The sequence below is a fragment of the Coturnix japonica genome, chromosome 1, assembly GCF_001577835.2.
Source record: "Coturnix japonica isolate 7356 chromosome 1, Coturnix japonica 2.1, whole genome shotgun sequence".
Classification (NCBI taxonomy): Eukaryota; Metazoa; Chordata; class Aves; order Galliformes; family Phasianidae; genus Coturnix; species Coturnix japonica.
In genome coordinates this window covers 82,062,643-82,081,528 of record NC_029516.1, presented here as the reverse complement: position 1 = coordinate 82,081,528, position 18,886 = coordinate 82,062,643, and the positions used below count along the sequence as shown (strand labels likewise).

At 43.5% G+C, this 18,886-nt stretch overlaps 2 protein-coding genes across 3 annotated transcripts in view; one reads left to right on the top strand and one right to left on the bottom strand.

Moving 5' to 3' along the window:
* The window catches only part of MPZL1 (myelin protein zero like 1), a 34,262-nt gene extending 23,388 nt beyond the window's left edge, over positions 1-10,874 (top strand). Inside the window, exons 5-6 of one of the 2 annotated variants that reach the window (XM_015879103.2) lie at positions 2,686-2,791; positions 7,180-10,874. In XM_015879103.2, the coding sequence (XP_015734589.1) occupies positions 2,686-2,791; positions 7,180-7,281 (208 nt within the window). In that variant the 3' untranslated portion in view covers positions 7,282-10,874. The remainder of the gene's footprint in view (positions 1-2,685; positions 2,792-7,179) is intronic. The other variant, XM_015879122.2, reaches the window with a different exon arrangement.
* A 635-nt stretch (positions 10,875-11,509) lies between these two features.
* On the bottom strand, positions 11,510-18,477 carry MPC2 (mitochondrial pyruvate carrier 2). The gene is made up of 5 exons (XM_015879131.1): positions 18,213-18,477; positions 14,939-14,979; positions 13,482-13,566; positions 12,355-12,466; positions 11,510-11,751 (listed from the first exon to the last, which is right to left on the bottom strand). The coding sequence occupies exons 1-5, from the start codon at positions 18,316-18,318 to the stop codon at positions 11,718-11,720; spliced, it is 378 nt and encodes a 125-aa protein (XP_015734617.1). The 5' UTR covers positions 18,319-18,477; the 3' UTR covers positions 11,510-11,717.
* Positions 18,478-18,886: the final 409 nt, after the last annotated feature.

Here is an 18,886-nt window from a genome sequence, read left to right as displayed (position 1 = left end):
TTCCACTTTCTGCATGTGTCCTTCCCCTGAAAACTGAGGAGTGTCATGCACCAAAAGTGCACATGAGATGGTCCTTATGCTTTGCTTCTGAGTGACCTGCTGTTCAGTGTCCTCCTGCTGAAGGATACGTGCTGGAGCTGAGCCTGGAGAAGTAGTTTATGTGCTGTAATTTCCTGTAGTAGATTTAACTGCTCTACTGGGAAAGTAATCTCTGAAGATTAAATACTGCTTTTGGTGACCATGCTAGCTCTGCATGACATGCTAAGAGAAATCAAATGCTGTGTGACCCCCTTCAAACTTACAGACTTTCTTCTCCATGACACTAACCTAGTGAGTGGTGGTAGTGGTGAGATGCACTTACTCTTAGATAACAACTCTGCCTTGAACTGAGGTGGGCTGGGGCACTGCATGGCCACAGTTTCCGTTCATGATCTGACTTTGGTGTTGTTTTTTTTTTTTTTGTTTTTGTTTTTGTTTGTTTTTATTTTTCCTTTCTGCCTTGGTGTGCTGGGATCGGATCCTGCTTATCTTCCTCTCCTTACAGAGATCCTGATATAGACGCCAGATTGGGAATGTAACAGGGCTGGGTCTTCTCTTCCAGTCCCACTAGACACCATGGTAACTAATCAAGTTGGTGGTTGCTGTTAATACCTGTGTGTATGTGTACACATTCCTCTTCTTTTGCTGACTAACCAGCTAGCTCTGTGCTCACATAACTTCACTGTAATTTGTGCTGGAATCTGTTGGCAAAGGGATGATGCATTTCACTGGATGCTTGGGTTTCATTGTCTCATGTCTAGCTGGGGTGGGATTGCTTCTTCTCTCAAAAACGGTGTCCCTCCATCTCTTCTCGTAGTGAACTTGCTGGTGCATTGACTAAAGCAAAAGAAAGTCCTTTCTGTGTCAGGATAAAAACAAATTCCCTGTTAAGTGTCCTTGTGGCTCAGAGCTCTGCCACTTGAAAACTTAACAGTTTTAGTGACCTGTATGCATGAGCTGCATAAAAAGAAATTATAAGTTTTAGATAGTGTGGATCTTAGGAATTTTGTGAATAAAGCAAACAATTCGTGGTCATGTCATCTTGGTCACAGAAGAGCTGCTCTGTCTCTCAGATAGAGTAGAAACCCCTTGCTCTGGTGACTGAGGCTGCAGTCCTCCCTTCCCTTCCCTTCCCTTCCCTTCCCTTCCCTTCCCTTCCCTTCCCTTCCCTTCCCTTCCCTTCCTTCCTCGCCTTCGTTCCCTTCCCTTCCCTTCCCTTCCCTTCCCTTCCTTCCCTTCCCTTCCTCTCCCTTCCCCTTCCCTTTCCCTTCCCTTCCCTTCCCCTTCCCTTCCCTTCCCCCTTCCCCTTCCCTTTCCCTTCCCTTTCCCCCTTCCTTCCCCCCTTCCCCCTCCCCTTCCCCTCCTTCCCCTTCCCCCTTCCCTTCCCTCCTTCCCTTCCCTCCTTCCCTTTCCCCCTCCCATTCCCTTCCCTCCCCTTCCCCCTCCACTTCTTTCTCCCTCTCCCTTTCCTTCTGCCTTTCCTTCTCCCTTTCCGTTTTTTACTGCTGCATGTTTGCAGAGCTGAATCTTCTATAGTTAGACTTACCAAAGGGTAAAGTACAATTGCCCTGTGAAGAAGTGTTCTGCTTAATGTCACAGTCCTCATTTGTTTCTTTCTGTACTCGCTCTGTACACTGTCTTCCTACAAAGATTGTGAGGAAAGGATACCAAGAGGGTTGTGGTAGCAAAGGAAGCTCATGTGTCTGCAATCAGGGAGGCAGACAGTTTTCTTTCTTGAGTGGATGGGTAACAGAAGATAGAACTAGCATTAGAAATGCAGTACTGCATTATCCAGAAGCTACTGAGCTTAACTTTGAAGGCTCATATACTTATTTCTGTAATATTCATTTCTCTGGCTGAAATTGGCTTGTCTTCTTTTCAGTCCTGCTCTAAGTGAATGAGAAGAAGCAAGCACCAAGTGGAAACTAGCAACCTTGTTTCAGAGGTGTTAGTTCTTACCAAAAGACAGTTTTCTGAGTTTTCAAACAAGATTTGCTAGTTTAGATATTCAAGTAGCCGTATCTGGGCATGTAGCATACATGTGACTTGTAACTTAATCACTCCAAGAACTACTGACTCTTGTGAGTGGGCAGAATTATTTTGGAACCACTGCCCAAAGAAAAGCAAAGGAACTAATGTGGAGTTTGGCAGGGAGTACATTGGGTGGTATGGAGAGCTGGTGGCTCTTGCACCGCTCTTCACTTTTACTGTGGCAATGGTATCATGCTTGCTTCTTAACTGGGGCTATTTAGTTGATAGTTAGAAGACAGCAGTTGTTTGTCACCAACTGAGTCTGAAACCTATATGAAGAAAACATATAGGTATGTGAGGCATAAAGCTTTAGACTCGCTGGCTTGGATGAGAATATCTAGGGAGCAAGAGTTTTGGAGGAACTGTTGTCCAGTGTTAGTAGTTGTCTCTTCATGTTGCTCACCAGTGAGAGTAGGAGAAAGGACAGAGAAATAACTAGGGAGAGATGGAGAATTGTATGTGTTTATTACAGATTCCATTATGTTCACTTTTACTTTGGCGTAGTCTGCCATTTTCATCTTGCCATCACTCGTTTGTGTTTTTTTTTGTTCTTTCTTTTGTTTGTTTGTGCCTCTTGAACATTGTCGTGCAAACTCTGCTCTGCCACCTCGTCAGCTGCGGTACATCTGAGAGCTTGATGTCACCAGTTAAGCAAGCTCCGCAGAAGTCGCCCTCCGACACAGAGGGTCTGGTAAACAGCGTACCCGCCAGATCACACCAGGTAAACTGCTTCCTGCTGCCTCCTGAAGCAGGATCCTCCTGGAGTGTTGGGGAGACGGTAGGGAAAAGCCAAAGGCAGGGTGGGATATATGAGTTAGGCGCTGTCCTTTAAGGTGAGGTGGGTGGGGGGTATCTGGTCTGGGTGACAGATGGGCAGTAAGCTGGGACCAGTGAACTCTTCTCTTGAAGATGTGCAATCGAAAGAGTAGCATTTTGATACTAGTTAAGGTAGGTTTTTTGCCCTTTGTGTACTAATGTATGAAGAAGATGGTTCTTATCTCCGGTGTTAGCATACACAGCTGGTAAGCGCAACTGTGAGATCCTGAAGAAGATGAGGAGTTGGTAGCAGGTAGCTGTTTAGTATAGAGATAACACTGACTACTAGATACGTAATACCCATCAGAACTGCCTAATCTGCTCTAAGATTGTGCTGGGAAGGAGTTTTACTTCATCTCTCATTGCTCTGAAGTGCTCTAAGTGGCATGTACTTCTTCCTTTACATGAAAATAAACCAAACGCTCACCAGAGTTGATCAGTCTGAAGTTGGCTTTTGCTGCTGAGACTTCTTTTCTGCTAAGTCACCTGCCCTTTGTGGGCTGAAAATTATGAAACTTTGTCTTGTTCTTGCTGATGTTGGTGAACACTGTTTTTTCTGTGTTCCTGCTGATTTTGAAGGAAAGAAGGTGGCTCTTACTCAGACTAAACATCCCATGAGAAAGCAGTCAGAGGGGAGAGGGCATGCATCAAACAGGACTTCATTGCAGTATATGATCATCTCTTTACAGGATTTTCTTATTTGCAAGCTGTTTCTTACCTGTTGTGTATGTTCAGCAATTTTCCAATGAGCTATGGATCCTGAGTGATTTTAAGTCCATAAGGGACATTTTCTTAATGTCATTTTGCAGTAGTGTGTGGACTTTGAGAAGCTTTTTTTTGTTATGCAGACATAGTGACTTTAGAGAACAGTTAATCTCTGAACTTGAAGGCAATATAATCAAGTAATAAAATGTTTCAGATTTTGTCTGGAGTGGTTAATAAGAGCCTGCCTTTAAAATCTAGATAAAACTTGTCTTGTTCTGTTAATGTTCATTTGGTTGACTCAATTCCACTTGTTTTCACCGTTTCTTCCTTCTCAGTAGGTATGTTCTGTCCTGTCAGATTTATGTATAGTGTTTCTTTGCTGTGCCATCTTCTGCAGTGACTCATACTCTAACATGACCATTATTTGGATGAGGTGGGAAAGCACTTCTGGTGAGGACAGGAACTAAATGTATTTTTTGGATGGATGTTCTTGTTGAGCTAGTAATCTAGGTTGAAGCAAGCAAACTCAAAAGCAGACATATGTCGTCTGAAGACATGCTAACTCCAAGGTGGTGTCCATAGATTTCCCTGCATACTTAGTGTCCTTTGCTAGTGATCATCAGCCCTTGCATTTTGCTAGCAAGGATTGCCCATTTTTTGTAACTGAACTTTTTTTTCTTCTCTCTATGTTAGGGAGGTGTTTTCTGGTGGAATGAAAGGTGAAAGCATCATGTTAGCTTCTCCCTGATGGAGCTCCAGAAGCACGTTGCAATAGTTTCTGAAGTATGCTGGTAAAACTGGTTGCTTTTCAGCTGCAGTGAGGTGCTACCGAGTAGACATGGGAGAGAATCTGGATTAGAGTAGAAAATCAGCAGGCAACAAATCAAATAGGTGGAGCATTGTAATAAATCCTTGCTCCTTCTTTTCTGTTTTTGTTAATATTCCATTTGTTTAGGTGATGGTAAATATATCTAGACAATAGCTTGATTTGGATCATGTGACCACACCAGTCAGCCTCTTCATCATCATCTGACATTCTGCTTGCAGCAGGATAATTTTATTTAACCTGGCATAAAATAATAGTGGTGATAAGATAACTGATCCAAAGGGAACTCCTGTGGTAGAAAACTGACCCATCAGGATTTTTTGGGCAAACTTGGGATGTCGTACTGAGTACTTTATGCAGCTGTAGATTGTTTTGAACTCGTACAAAGTGCCATAGAGTGTAATTTACTGTCTCCTTGAACTATTGCTTCAGGCAGGTGAGAATTCCTAAAGCGCTTACAAACAAACTTTAGGCTCATTTTTCCTTAACATTTTTGTAGACACCAAGCTTTAATTGGAGTTAATAATGTAATCCAAATATAGTTTCAGAGACCAGAACAACATGAGAGCCAAGAGAGCTGATAAAAAAAACACATTTTTCTAACCACAATCTAAATTTCATCTTTCCTAAGGCAACCATATCTTTTTCTAATATCATTTATTTAATCTTTTACTTATATTCAGCATTTTATATCTGCTTACAAATGTTCTTCCTTCTTCCCCTCCCTCTAATATTTATCTTTGTAACTTGGGAAGTACTTTTCCTAGAAGGAAGGCAGCTTGGCTTTACATTGCTTCTGAAGGCATTTAGCAGGTGCATGCTTTACCATTGTGTTAGAAGGAAAGCAGCTGTGCAAAAGTGTACCTATGGTCCTTCAAGGATTTTGTTTTCTGAAGAGAAGGTATCTTCTCATCTTTGACCCCTAATTGCTTTGGAAGATGAATAGAATTGGAGAGTGGTGAGTGGGAGAAATACCTGTGAAATCTTCTCTCTTCAAACTAAGGGGAACAGAAATGGAGTTAAATTAATGAAATCATTTTGAGGCAAAAATAACCAGAAGACCCTCAATCAAACAGAAAGAACCATCCTTGTAATTATTACTCTCTTCCCTCTGCCCAACAAAGCAGTCCCTTCCTCTCCCTTGTGGGTAATATTGGTGTGTGATCTCTCCACTTAGATCACCTGGTAGGTGGTCACAGCCTTCTGCTCTGTGTTTATTTCAGTTGTGGCATGCAGAATGGGAGCTGCAGGTCAGAGCTTTCCATAAAGCTTCCATCTTTACCTTGTCAGGCATCCCAGGCCAGTCCTAGCCCTAGTCCCGTCTTTGGCTCATCTTCAGCTTGCATTCATTCCTGCGACTGTGTTTTGAAGGATGTGGTGATTTAGGAATGGGCTGGTGTATTTGTATGCTCTGCTGAAATATGGTAATTTAATGTCTCACTCCAGCAAAGAGAACAAAGGTGTGTGGCTGTGTTGCAGTCTTTTGTAGGGAAAGCCTGGCAATAACTGTCAGTGCTGGGTCATACTGAACAGGCTTGCACGAGAAGGTACAGAGCATACCTGATGTGAATGTGTGAAAATGTAGGATCACTGGATATCCCAAGCCGGAAGGGACCCACAGGGATCATCAACTCCAGCTCTGGACTCCACACAGCACCACCCAAAATTCAAACCCTGTGTCCAAGGATGTTATCCAGATGCTTCTTGAAGTCCAGCACTTGGGGCCATGCCCACTGCCCTGGGCAGCTGTTCCATGCCCATCACCCTCTGGTGCAGCACCTGTCCCTAACCCCCAGTTGTCCCCTGCTCTGACAGCTCCATGTTGTTCCATCAGGCCCTGATGCTGTCAAACAAAGCAGAGCTCAGCGCTGCCCTCCGCTCCCTGTGAGGAGCTGCGGCTGCCATCAGGCCACCCTTCAGCTCTTCTGCTCTGCACTGAACTAACCAGGGGACCTCAGCAGCTCCTCATAAACCCGGCCCTGCAGACCCTGCCCCATCTTCAGAGCCTTCCTTTGGATGCTTTCTAATATTTTATGCCCTTCTGGAATGATGCTCTTAAGTAGTTCTCTTGTTTGTGTGTCTGTGCCATGCCTTGGGTTGGTTTGTAGTAAAGGGGAACCTTGATGGCTAAACTGACCAAGGATTCAGTTCTTTTTTTAAAACTCTGAGCTGGGTTGGTTTGAAAGTGAGGTAAGAATTTTGCATTACTGAACCATTTTAGTGTTTACTGGCTCGCTGCTCTGTAAACCTTGATCCCATCATTTGCTTGGCCAGTGACTGTGGTGTCCTAAGGTGGCTGCAGGCTTGTTCTGTCCTTAGTTATCTGAGTGGTACAGCTGTGCTGAGATTTACAGGACATGTCAGTACATCAAGTACACTCGGTTATCTAGTGGTACATCTGCAGCATAGTTTCTCCTGTAAGATATTAAATCTGGCGTGTATCTGACTAAGCCAAGTATATTTCTTCTCTCTACAACATCTCAAAATTACGGCTTTTCAGAACAAATGATTCTAGATTTAGCTTTTTTGTGAGAAAGCGGGCAGCCTTATCAATATTAAAGGGAGGAAATGTTTGGCACGCTCCTGGTATGAGCAGGGTGGCAGACTGGAGACTCATTTATAGGCGAGGGCTCATTCCACTTGCTTCAGAGTGTCGCTAACAGTCATAAAAGCTGTGTGGTCTTGCTGTGGCCCCTGCATAAGAGAGGGACAATGTGACCTATTCTGAACAATTCTGATTGTGTTTTTTATTCTCTTTGCAGGGCCCAGTCATTTACGCGCAGTTAGATCACTCCGGAGGACAGCACAGTGACAAGATTAACAAGTCAGAGTCTGTGGTCTATGCTGATATTCGGAAGAACTGAGATACGATCCTAACCTGTCTATAGCAAAACACTCATTCAGACTGGAATTACTTAAACAAAATTTGACCCAGAGAACTCACATGTGGCCTTTGATGCCTAGGCTAGGACCAATGCATGTGCATACAGAGGGAAAGATATATATGTATTGTGTGTAAATAGTCTATTTAATCGTAGAGAAGTGAGACCAATGTTGCATGTTGAAATGCGCTAAGAATTCTGCTTATAAATTGCCAATATTCTTTTTGTATCTTGTAAGATGAGAAAGTGCAAACTCACATCACATTTTAAGAATATTTTTATTGTATCAATGGAGAAACTGGAAGATGCCTGAAGATTCTACATCAATCTGGAGATTTTTTTTTTTTTTTGTTTATAAGGTCTAATTTCTTTCACTGTCTTTGAGGTGAATACAAAAAAGGTAACTTTCACAGGGTATTCATATTTTCTTGGTCAGGTTATGACTACAAAAGCTGCCTTCTCCCGTGAGGTAGATGTTCTCATTTGGTCTTGTAAGCAGAATTTATATTCTTTCATCAGGATCATGCTTGACTGGTTGCTTAACGACACTTGCTTTTGTTCGAAATGTTGCTAAAGTCGCAGTGAATCCTGCTGCTGCTTTCCCTATCAACTGGGCTGTTTCTTCCAAATATTTGTTTTACACTTAGCAAGAAACAGAAGCTTAGTTGATGGAGAACCTTTGTTTTAATCTGCCTGTGCTTATTACTGTGCATTACCACCTTTCTCCCTAGACATTTTCAAGTAAAAGGGAGAAATGTGATGAATTTAATGATCAAACACTTGGTGCTACAAGAAAATAGGACTGTCTGCCTTTTGCTCTTAAGTCCTTATTTGTTTTTGTGGGGCTTTTTTTTTGTTGTTGTTGTTTGATTGTTTTTCTGATGGGATCTACTGAAGAATCTGAGCACAATCCTGCTATTTCTGTTGCTAACTATGGGAAACGTATGATTTCATCGGTTTTCTTTAGGTACAGTTCATATAGTTCGTATCGCCTATTTGGAGAAGTGTCATTGCAAGGATTCATGCAGCCTTCGTACGAAGGCATATTGAAGTTTTGTTTTATTTTGTTTTGTTTTGTTTTTTAATGCTGAACTTTTTTTTAGGAAAGAAACAAACTCTTCCCCATAGGAATAGTAGGAATCAGTCTCAAGTGTGATGGACAGCTTCTTTGAGCTGCCTGGTCCAGTGCTTTACTACCCTCTGAGTAAAGATTTTCCTCTTAACGTCTAATCTATATTTTCCCTCTTTTAGTCTAAAACCATTCCTCCTTGCCCTGCCCATGTAAAAAGTTGATCTATCTCCTGGCTATAAGTTCCTTTTTAAGTACTGGAAGCTCCTTTTGAGTACTGTAAGTTCTGGAGACTTTCCAGAACGAGGTGAAATTTAGGTTAGATGCTAGGAGGAAATTCTTTACTCAGAGGGCAGTGAGGCACTGGCACAGGCTGCCCAGAGAAGCTGTGGTGCCCCATCTCTAGAGAAGCTCAAGGCTGGGTTGGATGGGCGTTGGGCAGCCTGAGCTGGTGGATGCAGCCCTGCCCATGGCAAACAGTTGGAACTGGGTAGTTTTTAAGCTCCCTTCTAACCCAAGCCATTCTGTGATACTGTGAACTTGAGGCAGCATGAGACAAAACTATTGTGAACTTTTGGTCACTCAGGTTGTGTTAGCTTGTTTATTTGGATATGATAGCCTGTGCTGATGAGAGGAGCTGATGTTTAGTTGGTTTACTTAGTAAAGTCTCAAGTGACAGATGACTTCTAATTTCCTTGATGGGTAGCAAGCAGAGATTGAAGTCAGACAGAGTCATCAGACTGTGATGTTATGGTGACCAGAAGTTCAATCAGGTGTTCTCTACTACTATTTTCTTAATTCTTCAATGCTGTTTTGCAGGTGGAAAATAACAGCACATACTTTTAGGAAAATGAAGTGTATTGTCCTTAACCAGTGCCCATACCGCTGCTAGCTCTTTTTAGTTCTGTCTGCTTTGAAAAGACTTTCTTTGAAAAGAAAGCTGAAGAACTGAAAAGATTCTTGAGGCAATAGCAAATGACTGTTAGGTGAGCGAGCACTCATAGGTGATGGATCTGGGGAAGGTCTGCACGATGTAAAAGATTTACAATGAATTCTCTGCTGTGAGGGGGAAAAAAGTAAGCTTTTACACTTAAAAGTGACCTTATACGCATTATAGGAACACAGTTTGGGAGTGCCAGCTTGGGCTCTGGCTGCTGAGCTGGCTTGCATCCCATAGAGGCAGGAATATGAACGGCATCACTCATCTTTGTCATCCCCTCTTCTGAACAGAATTGCAAAATGAAGAGTTCTGCCTCTACTAGCAGTAGATATATTCTTCTTTATTACTGATTAGCAGAAATAAGTTTTGAATGGTATTAGGTGTAATTAGATTGACGTAAGAAAATCAGCAGCTATACTCAGTACATCAAATCTCCATTGCCTTTTTTGTCTTCAGCAGTTGTTCTGTGCAGGATATTATCAGTGTGTTCATTAGATGGCACTAAATTGCATTTTAATGAGCACATTAAACGTGTTCATTGAAGAACCACTACAAGTTGGCATATATGTCCCTATATTTAACTACACAATGATAGCTGGAGACCTGTATGATTTTGGTTTGTTTGGTTGTTTTTTTTTTTTTTTTTTTTTTTTTTTTTTTTTTTTTTTTTTTTTTTTTTTTTTTTTGTTGTTGTTTTTTTTTTTTTGAAGCTTTGGTGCTGTTTCAGGTTGTGAGAAAATGAGCTGGAAATAAGTTATCAGCTTTTTTAAACCCGTGAGAACTGCTTAGGTAACCATCTGGTAACTGCAGTGAATGTATATATGTGGCTTATAAGCTGCGTTGCTGTAGAATGGATTCATTGAGGTAAAATGCAGGCCATTTGATTTATGACCAAAATACTTTCAGGCTGATTCAAAATTTTGTCTTGGATTTTTACATTAATAACTACCAAGGACTTCTAATACAAACTCTTCTTATGTACAGCAGGTGATGGAATTACGTTCCTTTTAAAACTGTCAAACCTGAGAAGGTGGGTAAGACTTCTGGGCTGTGGCCATAGCCCTGTGGTGCTAATATTTAGGTAACAAACTACGAAATCATATAATGATGCTCAGTACTTGTACTTTTCCAAGGCTTCTCTTTCCCTGCTCTTCATTGCCCTAAAGCTACTAAACCCTTTCACTTAAAGGTGTTCTTGCACTCTAAAACACAAGTTCAATGCCTCTTGAGATCAGTGTGCTGTGCAATCTTTTCTGTCTCCCTACAATGGCAGCTCTTTTTGTGTGGTAAATATAACTGGGAATATAGACTGGATACTTTTCATAAACCTCCATCTCAGAGGTACGTGGGAGAACAAACACCTGTAAGACAGGTGTATAATCTGTGTGAGGGAGCTAGATATGCATTGCATGGCCTGACTATGTGAAGATCCTGTATATCAACGGTTAGTGCTTTTGCTTTTACAGACTCATCTGGAAAGTTATCATGGATATTTTTTCTTGAATGGACTTTCATGTTTTCTGTTGTAATCTTGTGAATATTTTAATACACTTATTTCCCCACCCATTTCTGGTTTGTTGGATGAGTCTCATCTTGTTGTGAACTGGGAAGGGAGGGGGGCTGAAATATACCACCTTTTTTCCTGCAGGATTTTTCAGTCATCCCACTCTTATCAGCTCAGCAAACACACGCAGCTGGAGAGTTCACTGAGGTGATACCCTACATGAATTCAGCTAGAACAAAGATATGCAAGAGAAAATGCTTGAGGTTACAGCACACATCCCCAGCAGAATCCAACTGGGAGAGAGAGAGCTTTCAGAGGTAGGACAGCATCTGGAGAAGGGTATCTGGTGCAGTATCAGGCACACGTCTTTTAAGGAGAGAAAATGCTGTCCTGCAGTAATACTGCTCTGTGCTGGACAGTTTACATGTGGGGTGAGAAACGCAAAGATTTCAGTGCCTCAGCAAGGTGCTGCAGCTGTTGTTAAACACAGGCAGTTTCCTCCCATCTCCACCCTTGCCATGTGGGAGTGGTACCTGTCTGGGCTTCTGGCTGACAGTCCCAGTCCCAGTCCCACGTCACACCAGGCTCCGCTTAGCAGTCAGAGGTGAGGCCCAACAAATAATTGAAAGCACAATCCACAATTGGTTTCTTTTAAAGAGACAATGTAAGTTCTCTGACACAAGACATACAATTTTACTTAAGTTTAAAAGGTCTCGTTTTATTTAAACGTGTGGAGATACTTTGTTATTTGCACTTAGAAAACGCATGTTCTCTAGATTTTCAAATTTCCTCTTTCAGTTTCTTAAGAGGACAAAAATGTGAAAATTAGTGAAGCTGGGTCCCGTGGGGAAAGGTTTGTGCGTTGCTCGATTTGACCTGTGGAGTCAGGCATCTTTTTGCAGTAGCTACTCTTGTTTTGCTTTCAGCTCCTGCTTGTACCTGTTGGAAAGAAAAGCAGAGACTAAGGCTAGAGCTCCGGTTACAGCATCTTTGTAACAATCTGTTCTGTAAAGAAGGTTTAAAACTACAGAGAACTCAGGTAGAAACTCAGGATAGGGTAGTTCAGTTCATGTAAAAAGCTTCCAGTTAGTTGCTAAGTTTGCATTATTTCTGTCCAGTACTTAATAAGGGATCAAATGATCCCCTCAAGAAATACATTGCTGTGCTTTAGGACCCTTGGATCCAACTGGAACTGATCGGATTCAACAGTGAAAGCTGACAGAAGCACAAAGCATATGAAATGGCGTAGCCTTTTGTCAGACAGGCCTACAGCTTTTGAAGAATGCCTTAAATTCAGAAACTACAGCTTACAGAGATCATTCCTTTAAAAGAGCTCTAGCTGTAAGGAAAACACGTAGAAGCTTCCCTGCTATCCATCTGGAAAAGTAAAAATGTAGCAATGTGTAATGTTCAATTAATTGTTGATTTCCCTTTGGCTGTTGTACTGACACTGAAAGGTGGTGGAATTTCTAATTTCATGATGAAGATTAGTTGGTGTGAGTATTTAATTACAGCGTGCAGATAGCCCTCCTTAATACATACCTCCATATTCGGAAGAGTTGGGAGCCACCAGCACAGCCAACAAAGAAGTTCACTGCAAACAGGCTCCAGTTTTTAGGAATAATAACTAGAGAGTACCTTGACCAAATAAGGCCTGTTGAATGAAAAGGCAAGTTAGGAGACATTACATCTTTGTCATTAAAATATTCAGACATCCCCTCAGTCCGGGGACAGAAGAGTGGGCTAGTTTAACTACATCAGCCTTACAACTTCATGTTGGACAAGTGTTTTTCTTATCATCATCTGTTTCTCAGTTAGAAGCACAGCAAATACCAGTGAGATACAGGTATGCATTTCATTTTCCCACAATGACATAACCAGACAATCACATTAATCATAGTCCTAGTATCAAATAAAGATCCTCTGTACTCTACAGCAGTCTAAACCTTAATACCCTGGCACGGTTGCAGGGTAGTGACATTTTGCTGCAGTATATCCAGTTTGCTGTGCCCATGTGGAGATCACAGAACATATCACGCAAAGCACATCGCATTAAGCCAGATAGCAAAATTAAGTCCATAGAAGGAAAAAGGTGGCAGCTGTAGTGTTGGTTCTCAGCTTCAGCTGCCACTAGTTCTTCTACCAAATTTTGTCAAGGGTGACGCTTGAATATGGAATATTGGTTTTGGCAGTATGAAAACTCATGGCAGACAGCAGTGCACTGCTCTGTATACCATTGCTTCCAAGCTCTTGCAGCACATGGAAATTCTTTCCATCTAGCATTGTTTAATCCCTTCAAATCCATTCTAAAAAAGCCACCGTATTCTGGACTGATTTCAAAATGTCTTGACCTGAACGAAGCAGAAGTGCTTTATTTCCTGGAACGAAGGGTATCATTTGTAACTAGAGGGATCAAATTCATATCCTAACTCAAAAAAAAATATGCTCTGGACAATTCCAAATTAAGACACTTGTATAAAACTATTATGTAATCACAGAACTCTCACAGATTGAATACCAAGTATAAGCATGTCGTAGAATTACCATGTAACAGTGAGAGCTAGCACACTGAGTGTGCACACTGACTTAGTGCAGACAGAATACAGAATAGAGCGGATACAATTGTAGAGAGGGTGTTGCATACAAGCATAGAGTACCACTGGCTTTACCTGTGGCCATTAACACTGCAGACTGTGCTGTGCTGAGCTTTTCTGCAGGTCTGGTCATATCAGCCATTCCAGCACATACCAAACCCTGCAAAAAGAAATTGAGTCAATCCAGTACCAAGACCTGACAGATCAAATAGTTCAGAAGGGGAAGATGCCATATATCTCAGTGTCTATGCTGTGTGCGCTATGTGGGTGATGTACGAGCTGAGTAATTACTCTTGGAGACCCCGTACACTTCTAGGAGGAAATAACAGAGTTATGGGGGTTGTGATTAGCTTGCAGTGAAATCCCGGGCAACTTCTCATTAGTTTAAGTACAAGGTTAATTCAGGCACAGCTGCTCTTAAAAACAAATTGGTTTTCATGCAGCAAGTAGAATCTTGTCCAAATAGAAAGACCCTTCTTCCTAAAGCTTAGTTAGTAAAGAGGCACATGTGTTGTCCTCTTTCAGCTTCGTCCAAGGAGGTAAAAGTGATTTTATTATTATTATTTTAATATAATTTCAGTAAAAGCAGAAAATTCCCTACTGCAGTGACAAATGGCTTGACTGACTTCCTTGAGAATGTTTCTAGCAAATATGCTGCTTGATTTACTTTGTTGTTATTGCCCTCTACTGGAAACACAATTTGTTGTTCTACTACAGAAGTTAACCAAAATAACTGAAGACAAAAACCTTAGTGCTCTTAACTCGATGACTGCCACTAAGGGTTACTTTGGGCTCCACTCAAGAAATCAGTTTGTCAGGGTAGAGACTCCTGCATGCTGCCTCATTTATGGGACAGGTTTTGCTGCAATGGTGTCACAGAGGTACAGATTTTCAGTCCATTTGGGTACCTGCAAGTCAACTTGCCCTTGCAGTGTAGCAGAAAAACCATTTCATCTTCCCAATGAAGAACTTCCCAGTGAAGAATTTCACTGGGAGGACAGATAGACCTTCCTGCATCTTCGCAAAACAAACAAACAAACAAACAACTATCCATGTATTAGCTCTTATGATAGAGCAGCAGACAGTAACCTGCTCAGAAGAGTTGCTGAGGCTCAGGGACACATTGCCTGGGAGAGCCCCAGCAAAAGGCAGAGGTGAACCCCAGATAGTGCAGCACCCATCTAGACTGACAGAGAAGGAAACCTACAGTGCACAGCATCATGTGTTCCCTGTGGCCCTTAAGATGTGCTGCTCACAACAGCAGATTTATGAACCACTTGGCAATCGGAATAGGAGATTGTATCAATGCTTGTTTTCAAACAGGTATTTCAAGCTATTTTATTATTTACTTAATTTGCACAAATTATGACAAGGATGAGGCTTTTTTTTCCCCTCCCCATCGACTAAAAATCAGAGCTTTGCCATCAAACCTTTCTGAATGCTCACTTACCTGCTGGGAACTATTGCTTGCTCAATGAGTTGCCGCAGATTGCCCTCAAATGAACAGACATAAGTTGGCATCTCAGACTTACCCATTTCATAATAGGTGCCCAGAAGAAGACTGTCTTGGGACCTGAAAGAAGGGGGAGAAAAGTTCAGTTACTCAGTGAAATGTGGCTGTTTTAATGCTCACAGTAAGGTCTGAGATCTTGATGATTTGTTGTTGTTTGTAGTCCATTTTGTTTGGTTTTGTGTGTAGATTTTTTATTTAGTTATTTATTTTTAATATAGGGAATTGCAGTGATATTGTGTAACTGTGCATCTATTGTGCTTTGCCACCTAATGCTCATATTTCATTAATTCTGAGCATCAACTTCCATTGCATAACCAGCCCACCTATTTTTGCAACAGATGAGGAAGAAAGATCGGTATTCCTACTTTCAAGCACACAAGCGTACTTACTGCAAGACATATTTATCATGAAAATACTCAGATCACAGAATCACAGAATTGTAGGGGTTGGAAGGGGCCTCTAGATATCATCGAGTCCAACCCCCCTGCCAAAGCAGGTTCCCTACACCACGTCACACAGGTAGGCGTCCAGGCGGGTCTTAAATATCTCCAGAGAAGGAGACTCCACCACCTCCCTGGGCAGCCTGTTCCAGTGCTCCGTCACCCTTACTGTAAAGAAGTTCTTAGATCAGGCCAGGAAGAATGAAAACAGTTTCTGTATGAAGATTAGCACTATTACTGAAAGAACAGAATGAGAATTTGAAATCTTTGTAAACTGAATCTAAAACTGAAAACTAATTTCCTTCCAATACTTGAAAGGAGCACATAAACAGGAGGGGGAGCGGCTGTTTACAAGGGTAGACAGTGATGGGACAAGGGGGGATGGCTTTAAACTGAGACAGGGGAGGTTTAGATTAGATATTAGGAGGAAGCTTTTCACACAGAGGGTGGTGACGCACTGGAACAGGTTGCCCAAGGAGGATGCCCCATCCCTGCAGGCATTCAAGGCCAGGCTGGATGTGGCTCTGGGCAGCCTGGTCTGTTGGCTGGTGACCCTGCACATAGCAGGGGGGTTGAAACTGGATGATCTTTGTGGTCCTTTTCAACCCAGGCCATTCTATGAGTCTATGAATCCTGTAAACTATAACCATGAAATATTTTCTTATTGGCACTGTAACAAGTCAGACGCTGCTCCCTTTCCAAATCACAACCCATTTCTTCACGCTATAAAAGACATCCTACACAGCGGCATTAGATGCTTAAAGAGAGAGTACAAATTGCAAACAAGTAGCAGCGTGTTCTCATGGACCTCTAATAAACACCTCTGAGTAGGCAGGTTTTTAACCTCCCACCTCAATATTTTGCCAATAGTCGAACAAAGATTACAAGGATACAGAAAGAAGAAAAACCAACAGAGTGAGACCTGCAAAAACATCTCTCCCTCAACTACATATACAGGGGCACAGAAATAGCGGTTGGTTAAAACAAAGTACTGTAACGCTACACCTGCACTATGCAGGCTGTCAGCTGTGCCAGACATCGTTAATCTAGGAATAGGGCTCCACGTTTTTAAAGAAAGAGCAGGATCCAAAATGTCCTCCCACCACACTGAGGTACAGTCAGGGCACTGTATCCAATCCTGTCAGAACACATGAAGTCTGAAGCATTGCTAAGCAGGTAACATGTGAGACGAAGCCAAATTTCCACTGTAATATGTTACGTATTATGAGTCAAAGTTTTAAACTACAAACAACAAACACCAGGACACTGGTTGCTTGTTTGTTATGTGTGTTAATATTTAACTAACTACGCAGCCTTACAGGAACTATCAATACAGCCTGTTTTAAGCACCCTCATGCTTAAAGCCATGACTTGAAACAACTAGCCACAAGAAAATTGTAACACAAGGGATAACACTTACTGTTACAACTATCAGTTGTTCAGCCACCTTAACGCCAGCTAAGCCCCATAAAATGACTGCAACACAAAATGCAACAAAAACTAGCTTGGCAGCTTTGCATAAAGCTCTAAGACACACACTGCTTGTGACAGCGATCAAGTTTCAGGCAGCAGCTAGTAACTTCTGGATTACTTTTCACCTTTAGAATGTTTCTCCCTATAACTATTTTTCCTCCATGATGCAGATTTGGTAGTGATTTGGTAATTTAAAACTAGTGACAAAGTAAGAAACAGCTGAGGACAAGGTACGATGTCAAGCTGGTTATAAGAGAGGGCTGTTAAATGCTGCATGCAGAACACCCTCCTTAGAGATGTTCCAGCAAGGAGAACTCCCCAGCCACGGCAGGTTCTTCCCAGACTCTGACACACAGGGTTTTTCAAGGACAAATTAGACAGCAGCCCCTCAGAAGCAGGACATGCTAATTTGAACGCTGTGTGTGCAAATAGAAGTTTACTTTATACTAAGTGTAAGAAGTGTTTGTCCTGGGGCGCTGTTTAGCCAGGCCAAAGGAACCCAGGAGGCCAAAGGAACCCAGGAGGCCAAAGGAGGCCGAGTACAAGCCCAGCCCAGGTTTGAGTGGCTAAGAGCTGTGCTCCCTGCAATACAGCAGTTGACATGCCATGTCCCAAGTCCTTCACTGCCCTCCAGCAGCTGAGTTGTGCGGTGCCAGCCAAACAAACAGCTTTTCAGGGCTGGCATTTTCCTGGAAGCTTTCTTTGTGCTGGGAAAGAAGCAAGCATTGTTGGTTCTTCCCTTGCTGCAAGCCATTTATAATTTCACGATAGCAACACGGTGTCGTTCCCAAATTAGATCAGCAACGCCAGGAGATACAATGTCACCCTTTTATTGGTAACCTACTTGTTTGCAGTCACAGTGACATCTATTGCTCAGGCTTCTGAGCACAGTGTTCGGGGCTGAAACCGAGCAGCAGAGGCCTGGGTTTGATACCTGCTTGTTCTGTGGCTTTTCTCACCAGTGCCACCGTTCCATGGGATTGCTGGCTATTTATGGGTTGTATGTGATATATACACACACCGACATGAACGTTAACATGTTTACATCACCCTAGTGGATTTAGCACGCAGATCTGGAAGGCGGCAGTTCCAGGAGGTCACCGCTATAGGATGGAGCAACCTCCCGAGCACCAAAGTCCGCATCCCAGCTGGGTGAAGAGTCAAGGATGAGGCGCACGGGAACCAATACCGGCCTATGGGATTCCGCCGCTTTATCGCCCGTTGCGCGGCCTGTTAGCACGGCAAACAGCACTGCCGGAGGGACACGCTTCCCTCAAGAGCAGCTCGGTACCAGCACCGACCCCTCGCCGAGCAGAACCCACCCCAAGCGGCTTCACCCCGCGTCCAAAGCCCCCCAAATCCCCCGCCCAAATCCGTTACCGGCCGGGTGGTTGTAGAACGGCCGGAACCGCGGCGGCAGTATCATCTCGATGCGGTCGAGCAGGCGGTGATACGAGGCGCGCAGCCCCGTGGCGGCGGCCGCCATGTTGGCACACCTCGCAGACCCCCGGCCAACACCGCCGTGTCAGCGTCGCCCGGTCACAGCGCGACCCGCCGTCCTTCCGCAGCGCCACGCCCACACCACCGGCTTCGAGCCGGGAGGAGGAGCGTGGAAATCTCGCACGCTCATTGGTGGCTCGGATAGGGGGCGGGGCAATGAGGAGGAGCCCGCGAGCCGCGATTGGCTGGGGCCGCCTGGCGAGGAGAGCGGGGCCGGCGCTGTGCGCGGAGCTCCCGGCGTGCTTTGGGAAGGTTCGCGCTGCCAAGCAATATGGCCGACACGGGATAATCCCAGCCCGCGGCCGCGCGCCTAGACCCGGTGCCCCGGTGGCGCAGTGGTTAATGACGCCGCTTTGCAACAGCGGGGCCCGGGTTCGAATCCCCCTGTGGCGCAAGTGGTAGAAGTGCCGCTCTGCTACACAGGGGCTCGAATCCCGGGGGGTTGGACTCGATGATCTCTAAGGTCCCTTCCAACCCGCACATATGACACTATGAGATGATACCTAAGATGGCTTCCTCGTGGCTTCAGCGCTCGGTTCATCGCGTCACTAGGC